Source organism: Heptranchias perlo, chromosome 11 (assembly GCF_035084215.1).
Source record: "Heptranchias perlo isolate sHepPer1 chromosome 11, sHepPer1.hap1, whole genome shotgun sequence".
Taxonomy (NCBI): Eukaryota; Metazoa; Chordata; class Chondrichthyes; order Hexanchiformes; family Hexanchidae; genus Heptranchias; species Heptranchias perlo.
Window position 1 is genome coordinate 49844301 of NC_090335.1, and position 13136 is coordinate 49857436.

General features: G+C 49.9%; 1 protein-coding gene across 6 annotated transcripts in view; it reads left to right on the plus strand.

Annotated features, from left to right (window-relative positions):
- spag17 (sperm associated antigen 17) overlaps nucleotides 1–13136 on the plus strand; it is a 194506-nt gene that overhangs the window by 14696 nt on the left and 166674 nt on the right. For all 6 annotated transcript variants that reach the window (XM_067992977.1, XM_067992976.1, XM_067992978.1 and 3 more), the window contains 2 exons: nucleotides 2317–2494; nucleotides 2898–3089. In XM_067992977.1, the coding sequence (XP_067849078.1) occupies nucleotides 2317–2494; nucleotides 2898–3089 (370 nt within the window). The remainder of the gene's footprint in view (nucleotides 1–2316; nucleotides 2495–2897; nucleotides 3090–13136) is intronic.

A 13136-nucleotide genomic window follows, 5' to 3' on the forward strand; every position in this document is an offset into this window, starting at 1 on the left:
TTGCTGTGACCTTTAGAGCCAGGAACAAGGAGCAAAAAAGAACAAACAATGCATGCTTACAAATCCACACTTACACATTTCCTAATTTATGTCTTTCCAGGCATGAATGAGGAAATAAATGAGTAGCTGTCAAACTAAATTTGCAATATAAATTTGTTAAAATGCCCCAAAATTCATATTTTAATGGAACAGATAAACAATTTTCTCAAAATACATCACAGAAGTAGTAGAACCAATAATAATAAAGTCTCTCATGTGCACAGTTTCCTTTTACACAAAAAAAAGTTTTTCAATACATCACGAGACAATCCTGTATATAATGGATGCCATCATTAGCTAGACAGCACTGAATATTGGTTGTTGGATCAATAGCTAATGCCTTTAAATCACTTTACATCCCTCTAATCGTTTGTAATACTGATTCTACTGGATGATACAGGATACATTGTTGGAATAGTCATCTTTCATATGAGAAGTAAAAAGGGGATCCTGCTTTGTAACTGTAAAACAAGGCTTGTATAGTACAACAGCTCATTGTAAAGAATGGGGAGGGAATAATGTCAGGATCCCAGCAAATATTCCACTAAGAAATCCACCTGGCACTTTGTGTCACCTAGGTCTTAATATAAACAAGATATCATGGCCTGGAAATTCGATGGCGTCACGCCTATTTTGAGGTGAAAAACAGGCGCCCAAGCATCTAATATTGTGGGCGGGGTGTGCCAGAAGTGCACCGCACTAGATCGGGCTTCTGTGTAGGCATCCAAGGCGCACACCAGAACTATTTAAAACGGTGAATAAAATATTCAAATTAGGGTCCTAAGCTTGTTGCAGGACCCTTTTCTGATATTGATATATAAGTCCCAGCACCGGACTCGCCACGTGATAAACTCGCCCAGCAACATTTGGCACTAACAGACAGGACCATTTAAAAGGCTCATTCACTATTTACAGATTAGTTGCTGGTTTGTCATTTGAGGCTGCTGGTGAACCTCTGAGTGTTTTTTGGCTTGTTTTCTGACTGAAAAGTTAATTATGATGGCTGAGAAGATTTTGCTGGTGCTACATTGTGTTTGGCTGCCTTCTAAACAGTTGTACTGTGGTCTGTGGGTGGTCTGGTAGGGCTGTCTTTGGGACTGGAGGAGGAGGGGAACACCAAGGAAGAAAGGAAAAAGCAGAAACCGCTCACAGAAGAGAGAGGAGGAAGACACTGTGCAGGAGATGTAAAATCTGGGGTGGAATGTGAGCTGTGAGGAGGATGTAAAGAGGCTCCAATGTGATTTAGACAAGTTGGGTGAGTGGGCAAGAACATGGCACATGCAGTGTAACGTGGTTAAATGTGAGGTTATCCAATTTGGTTGTAAAAACAGAAAGACAGATTATTATCTGAATGGTGATAGATTGGGAAAAGGGGAGGTGCAACGAGACCCGGGTGTCCTTGTACACCAGTCGCTGAAAGCGAGCATTCAGGTGCAGCAAGCAGTTAGGAAGGCGAATGTATGTTGGCGTTCATTGCAAGAGGATTTGAGTATAGGAACAGGGATGTCTTACTGCAGTTATACAGGGCCTTGGTGAGACCACATCTGGAGTATTGTGTGCAGTTTTGGTCTCCTTATCTGAAGAAGGATGTCCTTGCCATGGAGGGAGTGCAACGAAGGTTTACCAGACTGATTCCTGGGATGGCAGGACTGACGTACGAGGAGAGATTGGGTCGACTAGGCCTACATTCTCTAGAGTTTAGAAGAATGAGAGGTGATCTCATTGAAACATATAAAATTCTAACAGGACTGGACAGACTAGATGCAGGGAGGAAGTTCCCGATGGCTGGGGAGTCCAGAACCAGGGGTCACAGTCTCAGGATACGGGGTATGCCATTTAGAACCGAGATGAGGAGAAATTTCTTCACTCAGGGTGGTGAACCTGTGGAATTCTCTACCACAGAAGGCAGTGGAGGCCAGGTCATTAGATGTATTCAAGAAGATGATAGATATGTTTCTTAATGCTAAAGAGATCAAGGGATATGGGGGAAAAGCAGAAACAGGGTACTGAGTTAGACGATCAGCCATGATCATTTTGAATGGCGGAGCAGGCCCGAAGGGCTGAATGGCCTACTCTTGCTCCTATTTTCTATGTTTCTAATAGCCCTGCTTATACGTTTGAGGCTTGCATTTGCCAATTCAAAAATGATGTATAATTCCAACAGAAGCATCATGTAATCCATGTAGATTTCAGAGCTTCATAGTAAAGTGCTGCCTGGAATATTTAGAGTTGTATATTTTAACCCATTTCATACCTTACTTGCGCTACTTGGCATAGGCCACAGAGGAAGAAGAGGCAACGATGTCGGGAAGTGCCAGCAAGAAAAAATCAGACAAAAAATCTGCAGGCAAAGGGAAAGGCAAAACAGAAAGAAAATCTCCAGAACCAACACCTATGAAAAAGAGTACCAAACTATTAAAGCGAGGTGAAGAGGAGGTTATAGACAGATGCATAAGTAAGTCTCCATTCATAATTTTATGCATTCTAGAGAGTGGAGACCCATCGTAGACAGAAAATGAAAATTTTCCTGAAGTACAGCATTCTTGAAGATCAGAGCATGGGTTTCTGTTTTTGATCCTCGTGTTGCATTGAGCTAGGGATATCCACTGAACCTGCCACTTTGCATTAGCAGTACTGTGTGATGGATGAAGGTAGCCCCAAAATGCCCAGTGCAGTCCAGTTGAGTCACACCTTGTGCTGACTGACCATAAACCAGCATTGACGGTGGTCATAAAAGAGTTTATGCTCTAGACTGTTGCGCCTTTGCAGTTGAGAAAAAATACGTGATATAGAGAAGAACAATAGATCTTCAGAGTAAGAGATACTGTGTCATTAACATTTTCTTTGTTTAACAACAGATGATGAACCTGATGATGGTCCTCAACACTACATCATAATCCAAGGTTTCCAAAATCTTCAGTTTCTACTCATGTTAGGAGAACTTGGAATTAATATCTCTGCTGTAATAAAGATCAGTTATGAAAAGAATGAGAGTTTCCTGAAACAGGATCCTGCTGAACCTGAGATGAACCTCCCTCAGCCACCTGAAGGTCAGTTAGCTACTCTTCCACATGTGAGATGCAGTTAACTAGGAGCAGTTATTCGTAGGATATATAATCGCCTACAGCAATTGAGTCCTAATGTCTTAAGGAGGAAAGGAAATCTAGCAGTGTACTTTGGGATTTCAAAACATTCCATTATTGTCTATTTAAATATATCAGTTCTGGTCGCCACACTACAGGAAGGATGTGATCGCTTTGGAGAGGGTGCAGAGGAGATTCACCAGGATGTTACCAGGGCTGGAGCGCTTCAGCTATGAAGAGAGACTGGGAAGATTGGGTTTGTTTTCCTTGGAGCAGAGGAGGCTGAGGGGGGACATGATTGAGGTGTACAAAATTATGAGGGGCACAGATAGGATGGATACTAAGGAGCTTTTTCCCTTCGTTGAGGGTTCTATAACAAGGGGACATAGATTCAAGGTAAAAGGCGGGAGGTTTAGAGGGGATTTGAGAAAGAACTTTTTCACCCAGAGGGTGGTTGTAGTCTGGAACTCACTGCCTGAAAGGGTTGTGGAGGCAGGAACCCTCACAACATTCAAGAAGCATTTGGATGAGCACTTGAAATGCCATAGCATACAAGGCTACGGACCAAATGCTGGAATATGGGATTAGAGTAGACAGGGCTTGATGGCCGGCGCGGACACGATGGGCCGAAGGGCCTCTATCCGTGCTGTATAACTCTATGACTCTATCATATTTAAATCTATATCTGTCTACATAGCAACAGGAGTAAGCAATTCAGCCCCTCGAATCTGTTCCAACATTCAATTACATCAGGGATGATCTAAACTCTATTTACCCACCTTTGTTCCATATCCCTTGATAATCATACCTAACAAAAATCTATCTATCTCAAATTTCAATTGACCCAGCATCCACTGGGGAAGCGAGTTCCAGATTTCTACTACCCTTTGTGTGAAAAAGTGCTTCCTGATTTCACTCCTAAGTCTTAAGATTATGTCCTTTTGTTCTAGATTCCCCCACCAGAGGAAATAGTTTCTCTGTATCTACCCTATCAAATCCCTTAACCATTTAAAATCCCTTGATTAGATCACCCCTCAAACTTCTAAATTCAAGGGAATACAAACTAAGTTTATACAACTTGCCCTCATAATTTAACCCTTTAAGATATTATTCTGGTGAATCCCCTTCCAAGACCAATATATATTTCCTGAGGTTTGTTGCCAAAAACTGAATGCAATACTCCAGATGGGATCTAACCAAGGCTCTGTACAACTGAAGCATCATTTCCTCACTTTTGAATTCCAATCTCCTTGAGATAAAAGCTAAAATTTCATTAGCCTTTTTGATTGCTTTGTGCACTAGCTTTTTGTGATTTGTATGCATGAACACACAAACCCCATTGCTCCTCCACAGCTCCTAGTCTCTCACCATTAAGGAAATATTCCGACTTGTCTTCCTCAAAGTGCATGACCGCACACTTCTCCACATTGAACTCCATCTGCCATAGTTTTGTCCACTCACTTAGTTTGTCTGGGTCCATTTGTAACTTCCTTCTTCCATCCACACAACTTGCCGTGACTCCTAACTTAGGGCTCGATTTTAGGATCGTGTTTCCAGCGGGTTTCCAGCGGGTTCCCAGCGGGGTGGCCCCGAAAATCCTGATATCCGGTCACGTGACCGGATCGCGACGAAATCCCGGCCACTTCCGGGTACCGCGCTGACGTGCGGGGCTGCGCGCGCAAGCCCCGCTGGTGGGAATCCCGCAGGCAATTAAAGCCAGCGGGGTTCCACTTGAGAGTACTTACCTTGCTCGTTGTGGTCAGTTAATGAGCTGAAGCAGCTGTCAAAAGAGGAAGTGTGGGATTTTCGGTTCAAGGCAGTGAGTTTCCCACACTGGGGGAAACAGTCTCCCTCCAACCAGGCGTGTTGCAGCCAGCAGCCTGTGGCAGGTGCCAAGGTGCGCTCCACGGGGGAGAGCCCTCACCCACGCAGGAGGCCACTGCGTCACATAGGGCAACCCCTGCCCTCCACCACCCCCCGCCAAGCCAGAGGACAGACCGACACGAAACCGCAGCCCCAGTCCGAGGAACCACACACCTACCCTGCACAACCCCTCATACCAACACCTGCCAGTTGGGTGGTGTGTGGAGACCCTTGGAGGACGAAGAGCATGACCAGCACCAGCAGCCTCGCAGTCCACGCCGTCCGCCGCAGAGACGTGGATCCCCCCAACACGGTGTTGTTGCACGCCCACCTGCACAGCAGGAGGGAGGGCTACCGCAGAGAGAGACGCGACGCAGAGGGCACTACCCTCGCCACAGGGTCCACAGACCGAGGCGCAGCTCCCCGGACCTCTCCGAGCAGCAGTGCAGAGGGAGGCGCAGATTCGCTCGACATGTAGTCGTGGAGATCTGCAGCCTCTTTCATGCCGAGCTGCTCCTGGCTGGCCCCAGCACCAACTGCTTACCTGTCGCTGGCAAAGTCACCACTGCCCTCCACACCTTCTCCTCCGCATCCTTCCAGGGTGCAGCCGGCTACACCGCCGATGTCTCTCAGTCGTCTGCGCGGACGAGCCCTGCAAATACACCTGCACCTACTCTGCAGTAACACGATGGGTGGCATCAGTGGTGGGTCCTCATAGTGATACCCAGGAGCGGGCATTATTGGACACAACGGACAGGATTCGCGGAGACATGGCAGTGGTGGTGTCAATATAATGTGTGCTGTTTCTTGCTCTAAAATTCAATATGGGTAACACCCATGACAAACCCTCAGACACCCTTGTGCACCCCCTTCATGCTGACGAGACGTTTGCCTTACGCTGCCTACTGCACATATGTGATGCATGCCCTGTGGCTGCAGCACAGGTGGTGGCAGGTCGAGTGAGGCTGGCCGTGAGGGAGATGCACGAGAGGGTGAGTATGGGATGGAGCAATGAGATTGTATGAGGATTGGGTTGCGTGTTAGTGGCAGGGTGAGTACTGGCGAGGTGAGTAGGTGGAGGTAAGATGAGGATGGGGTGTGAGTGGGTATGAAGGGTGATGTGACAGAATAGTGTTGGCGGTGCCGAAGGAGCTGTGGGGTGGGGGCAGTGTTGTGGCAGACGGAGTGTAGGGGAAAGACTTCGTGTTCTCACTGCGGCTGACCTACTGCGGTCATTGCAGCGCCTCCTGCACTGTATGCAGGTGGGCGATATGTTGGTGGCGCAGGTGACCCCCTCTGCCACCTCGAGCCAGGCCTTCTTGGTGGCAGAGGCAGACCGCTTCCTCCCGCCCGCCGGGTGGAAGATCTGTGTCCTCCCCCTCCTCCTCACCCCATCTGATGATAGCTGGGGTGAGGCATCATTAAACTGGGAGCAGCCTTCCCCCTGGCCTGCTCCATGCTGCAATTTGTCCCATTGGTTGCAGCATCTGTCAGTGGAGGACTGCCCCTTTAACTAGAGAGCCTCCAGCTGACAGATCGTACTGCGCATGCGCAGCCTGACTGACGCGCAGGCCAGCGCCGTGGACCCCGGAGGAGCAGGTAATTGATTCCTATTAGTGGGTTGCCTGCTACGATCGCGTGGGCAACCCACTAATTTCGCCGAGCGTGTTGACCACGCTCCCGGAGGACCACCCGCTGGGAACCCGCAGGCCTGCTAAATTCGAGCCCTTCGTGTCCTCTGCAAACTTGGATATACAACTCTCTCTTCCTTCACCCAAGTCATTAATAGATATGGTGAAAAGCTGAGGCCCTGGTACAGATCCCTGGAGAACACAACTTGTCACATCTCACCAATCACAGAACGTTCCCTTTATCACTGCTTCCTGTCTCCTACCTCTCAACCAATTACCGGCCCATGTCACAAGGTTGCTCCCAATTCCATGCGCTTTCATTTTTACTAAATCTCTTGTGCGGAACCTTATAGATAGTCCATATAGATAACATCCATAGACACTCCCCTGTCCACCATGCTAGTGACCTCTTCAAAAAATTCAACTAGGTTAGTCAGACATGACCTACCCTTCACAAATTCATCCTGACTTGCTTTGATCAGCTGATACCAGTCCAGGTGCTTAATTACTCTGTTTCTCATGATGGATTCCAGTAACTTCCCCACAATTGATTTTAAATTCATGGGTGTAATAGTTACCTGGGGCCTGATTTTACCAGGGGTGCGGGTTCTCGGCGGGTGGTCCATCGGGCGCGTGGAAAACGCGGCCGGAGAATTGAGTGCGTCCCGCGCGCGATCGCAGGATAATTGAGGTAATTACCCGGCCCTTACGGGTTCTCCGCTTCTCAGCTGCGCGCCGGCGGCCTGCGCATGCGCAGTGACGTCTGAGTGATGTTGCAGCTCTATTTAAAGGGGCAGTCCACCAATGCCCCTCCAGCTGCAAACAGGAGGTAGTGTAACATGGAGCAACCCAGGGGTAAGGCTGCCCCACGGTTCTCAGACCACTCACTGCAGCTGCTGCTGGACGGGGTAAGGAGGAGGAGGGAGACGCTGTTCCCCAGCGACGGAAGGAGGTGCCCTGGCTCCGCCACCAGGAAGGCATGGGAGGAGGTGGCGGCGGAGGTCACCAGCAGGGGCAACACCACCCGAACTTGGATCCAGTGTCGCAAGAGATTCAATGACCTCACCAGGTCCGGGAAAGTGAGTACACTAATGCACTCTCCCACACTCCGTCTTCCACATCACCTCAAACACCTCACAACCCCTTCTGCACTGACACCACAGCGCTCCCGCAACAATCCGCATAGACACTCAACTATCATCCTCACCGTGCCTGCACGTACCCACCGTCCCTGTCCCCACTCGACCACTACCACACACCCCAATCCCCATACAATGGGATGGGCATGTGGCACACGCATCCTCCCATCCATCTGCCACACGCTCAACCCACCCACACCAATGCTTGAAGCGTCTCACAATGCAATCATCACTCAATTACGCATTGGTGTTTTGCCTTCACAGGAGAAGAGATGCAAGAACGCCCGGGAAAGGGCACGCACCGGAGGTGGTTCTGACCGAGGTGGAGGCGTTGGAGATTAGCCACACGCTACATTGTCTGTCCGTGGCGGATGGCGAGGCTGGGTCTGCAGAAACGTCCGGTAAGGGAGACCTGACACTCAGCACTCATGATCACGAATGATGTTAGCATCACCTGGCATCTGGCACACCGCAACATTTGTGCACATCCCTGATATTGCCCTCTGTTCTCTTGCAGGGCCGTCTGCGAGCGCCGTGTCCGTTGAGGGCGATTCCTCAGAGGACATGCCGGTCTCTGAGGGTGCATCGTCACATATGAGCCTAGCATCCACCAGCGCAGATACACACACCTCGGTGGGTCTCCCCCCTCAATTAGTTGGGATTGCACATGGTGAGTCACCGCGCACATGTGAGCATGAGCAGACCCTGGTGGCAGGGTCAGCCGCGGAGGGTCTGCGTCGGTGGGAGCACTCTTCTCTAGGCTCTGCTCAGCCGGACCCAGATGCTGAACCCAGGGGGCCACCAGTCAAAAGGAGAGTCGTCGAGGGGCACCAACACATTGCCGAGGTACTGGTAGAGGTGCCACGCGCACTCTCCACAATCGCACAGAGGATGGAGGAGTCCAACTCATGCATGAGGGGAATGGTGGCACAGGTGCAGGAGGGTATCACCGAGATAGTGTCGCAGGGACGTGAAGGCATCTCTGAGATAGTGTCGAGGGTAGGTGTGGGAATGTCTGCGGTGGAGGACAGGCCAGCCTCCCTCGAGCGTCACACACAGCTCAACATTGAGTCCATGCAGGCCCTGACAACGGCTGTTCGGATTCAAGGTGAGCAACATTCTGCCACCATTAACAGGTTGACAGATACGTTGGAGGTGGCCTTGCAAGGTCTCACACAGGTCATCCAAACTGCCGTCCAGCAGGGTGGAAGGGGTGATGTGGGCCTAGGCCATGAGAGGGAAGATGGTGAACGGGGACATGGAAGTGGGGACGTTACGCAAGGTGCCCCCACGTCTCACCCGTTGCCCCCCTCTCAACCAGTGCCCGCAATGGTGCCTCCTCTCCAGGTGGCCGAGTCTGCCCCTGCACAGGGGCAGGAGGAGCAGTCTGTGGAGGTGCCCTCACGGGCACCGAAACCCAGGGGGCATCGGCCCAAAGCATCTACCCGGTCAGGGCACGAACAGGAGCAACCTGCCACTACCTCTGCTGGAGCCACAGGGGTAGCACCACGTAGGGGTTCACGAAAACGTAAACCAAAGGTTTTTTTGAACACAAAGGGAATGCACCAGGGTGTCTGACAAATTGTTATGTTTTTATTTTTACCCCTTGAATGCACATACACAAACACCATTGTTCTCACCACTGCTGCCACCTCTTGTCCATTTTTCAGCAGCTTTGCAATAGGTCCCTTCCGTGCGCCTCATCATGACGACGAACACCTGGTCCCACCCATTGGGCATAATACAGTGGGTGCAGGAGTACTGGCACCACTCTTCTGTGGAGGGGGCTGGTATGGTCCCTCGTCTGTGCACGTGATGAGATGTGAACGCCTCAGACAGTGTGATGTTAGGAGAACCGTTGGCATATGAGTTCCTCCCTGGCCTGACGAGCATCCAGGTGAGCCGGTGTTCGGCCCATGGATCGTTCCTCCTCCTCTCACTCATACTCCTCGTCCGCCTCCTCCTCCTCATCGTCGTCCTCAATGTGGGTGGCGGGTGTGCATGGGGCCTCCTCCAGCGGAACCCCTCTCTGTTGTGCCATGTGCAGGGCACAGCAGACAACTATAATTCGTCCCACTCTGAGTGGCGTGTATTGGAGCGCTCCCCCAGAACGATCAAGGCACCTGGAGCGCATCTTGAGCAGCCCTATAGCCTGCTCAATTGCAGACCTGGTAGCAATGTGGCTGTCATTATATCGACGCTGCGGCTCGGTGATGGGGTTCCTCAGAGGTGTCGTAAGCCACGTGTGCAGGGGATATCCCTTGTCGCCGAGGAGCCAGCCGTTGCCGGTGTTGGGTGCGTGGAAGAGGGGCGGGATGGTGGACTCCCTGAGGACGAAGGCATCGTGGCACCTTCCTGTTGATGAACAGCCCTGGCTCATGTGGAGATGCCCGTATTGCTATGCGGGTGCAATCGATTACACCCTGCACCCGTGGGAAGCCAGCAACAGCATGGAATCCAACCGCCCTCCCCATCTGGCTGCGCTCATCCATGGCGAAGTTGATGTAGTGCGAGGCCCTGAGGAACAACCCATCGGTGACCTGCCTTATGCACTTGTGTGCAGACGACTGAGAGACCCCGGTGATGTCCCCGGCGGTAACACCCTGGAAGGATCCGGAGACGAAGAAGTTGAGGGCAGTGGTGACTTTGACGGCGACGGGTAAGAAGATGCTGCTTGGTCCATCCGGGAGCAGCTCGTCATTAAGGAGGCTGCAGATGTCGGCGACTACCTGGCGAGTGACTCTGAGCCTCCGTATGCACTGCTGCTCAGAGAGGTCCATGAAGCTGAGCCTCGGTCTGTAGACCCTGTGCGGAGCGTAGTGCCTCCTGCGACGCATCTCTCTCTGCGGTTGCCCTACCTCCTGCTGTGCAGGTGGGTGTGCCACAGCACCGTGTTGTGGGGATCCACGTCTCTGAGGCGGACAGCGTGGACTGCGAGGCTGCTGGGGCTGGTGATGCTGTTCGTCCTCCGAGGATGTCAAGGCGGCCCCTATCTGGCAGGTGTAGGTCTGAGGGGTTGTGGACGGTAGGTAAGTGTGTCCTCGCACCGGGGTGGCGGTTCCACGTCGGTGAATCTTCTTGCTTGGAGGAGGGTGGTGGAGGGCAAGCATTGCCCTATGTTACGGAGTGTCCTCCTGTGTTGATGAAGGCTCTCCCCCCACCCCCCCCCCCCCCCCCACCTGTGGGATGCACCTTGCCAGCTGCTGCTGGCTGCAACACGTCCGTTTGGAGTGAGAGTGTTTCCCCCAGTATGGGAAACAGTCTCAGTTTAAGGTAAAATCCCACCCTTCCTAATAAAACAGCTCAATCAGGTCAGTTAATGACCTGAAATAGCTAAATAAATACTCTCAAGTGGCATCCCGCTGGCTTTAATTGCCTGCGGGATTCCCACCAGCGGGGGATGCGCGCGCACGCCCACGCGTCAGCGGCGAACCCGGAAGTGGGTGGGATCGAGGCGAGATCCGGTCAGGCTCCTACATTTCCCGATTTTCGAGGGCCCCCCGCCGAGGACGCACCCGATAGCGGGTGCTAAAATCGGGCCCCTGGTTTCTGTCTCCCTCCTTTCTTAAATGAAGTGAGTAACATTTTCAATTTTCCAATCCAAAGGCACAATTCCTGTATCTAGAGACCTTTGGAAAATTAGGACTAATGCATCTGCACTATTCTCACCTATTTATTTTAATATCCTGAGGTGGAAGCAATTAAATCCCATTATGTTCCCCATTGCCATTGTTATTAACATATTAAATCTAAGTTCCTAATTTCTGCAATATATATATATTTTTTCATTTTTCTTTTCCATTATAAATTCTGATGTCCATAGTCGTAATAGAAAGCACCTATTTAAACTCATTACTCTGTGCAATCTGACCTCAATTTTCTCAAAATGCTTTTTTTCTCCTACTGCCATTTTTTTCTCTGTGACTGACATTTCTATGTCCAAAATAAGGATTTAACCAACATTTTAAAAATTACATATTTAACAATAACATGATTACATATATTCATTGAATACTCTTGTGTCTTTTAATGCTTTCATTAATGTTTTTACTTAAAGGCCTCAGCCTCTCATAAAAGCCAAGTTGAGTTGATATATTTACATTTTTGAGTTTTTTGAGTTGAATTTGAATTATGCAGTCTAAGCTTGTGCAATGTACCTATTTACCATGAAACAGATAGGAAGGTAGGGAGAAAGGAGGAGGAAAAATGATTGAGGCTGAGAGAGCCCCAAGCTTCTTGCCACCCACCCTGGGGTAAGGGAGTGGATGGTGGGTTATGGGTGAGGAGAGTGACCGTGGAGCAAGAGGAAGAGAGGATATAGGTGTTGAGCAGGTAGTTCAAAGTTGAAGTTGTAGCGATAAGATTGAGGATGTGGTAGGTAGGGCAATGGGACATAATGGGATTGAGGGGGTGGGAGAAGCATGAATGATTGTGGGAGGAGATGTGAAGGAAGTTGCTGAGAGCCACATTTCCCCTGCAACACCTATCACAAATGCAGCCTGAAGCCCTTGGTGGTTCCTTTCCCTGCCACACCATGGCATACCACCCACACGAAAGGAAAGAAGGAAAAGACAGAAGCTGAAAGAAGAGATAGGGGAAGAAAAGCAAAAGAAAAGAAAGAAACAGAACAAAAGAAGGAGAGACAGCAGCACAAAGGTAGCTGAGACAAGTAAGAGAGTAACCATATTTTTTGATTTATTGTGTGCGGCACCACGGGAGATGAACTGGTAATGTATTAAAAATATTACCCTGTGTGTGAAAAAGGGTAATTCACTTCATGCCAACTTTTCCATTATAAATTCCTACTTCCACATTTACAATGGAATATTGATAGGTTACAGGGAAGGTTGAAGGCTGCGGATATTGAAGGGTGGAGGAGGGGACAGGGAAAGATGATGGGAATGAGAAAAGAACAGGGATAAAAAGAGAGGAGGGAGTCAAAGGAAAGGGTGTTCAGAGGGGAGAAGAATGGGTTTGGGAAATTGAAGAGGAAGATGGAGAAGGGAAACAGGAATGGAAAATAAGAGTGAGAGAGAGAGAGAAAATTCAAGAGGCAGAGAAACCACCGATGGTTAGTCGTGCATCAGGGAAGGAACAGCTGAAGTGCCAAACGGGGCAACTGATAAGGTGGGACAGAGTGACTGGATACATTGAGGAGCCAATATGCAGCAACGGTGCACACTGCAGAGAATGGAAACAGCAGCACATGTGATAATGAGGAGTGAGTGGGTCAAAAGGCAACGGTGTAGTGTACAAGACAAGCTGTGCATCTAGGGAAGGCAGACAGGATAAGGTGGTTAGAGCATCTTCCCTTTCATGTTGCTTTTCATTGCTATAATATGCCCTGCCCGCATCCCTACCCTCACCCATGATCCGAAAAG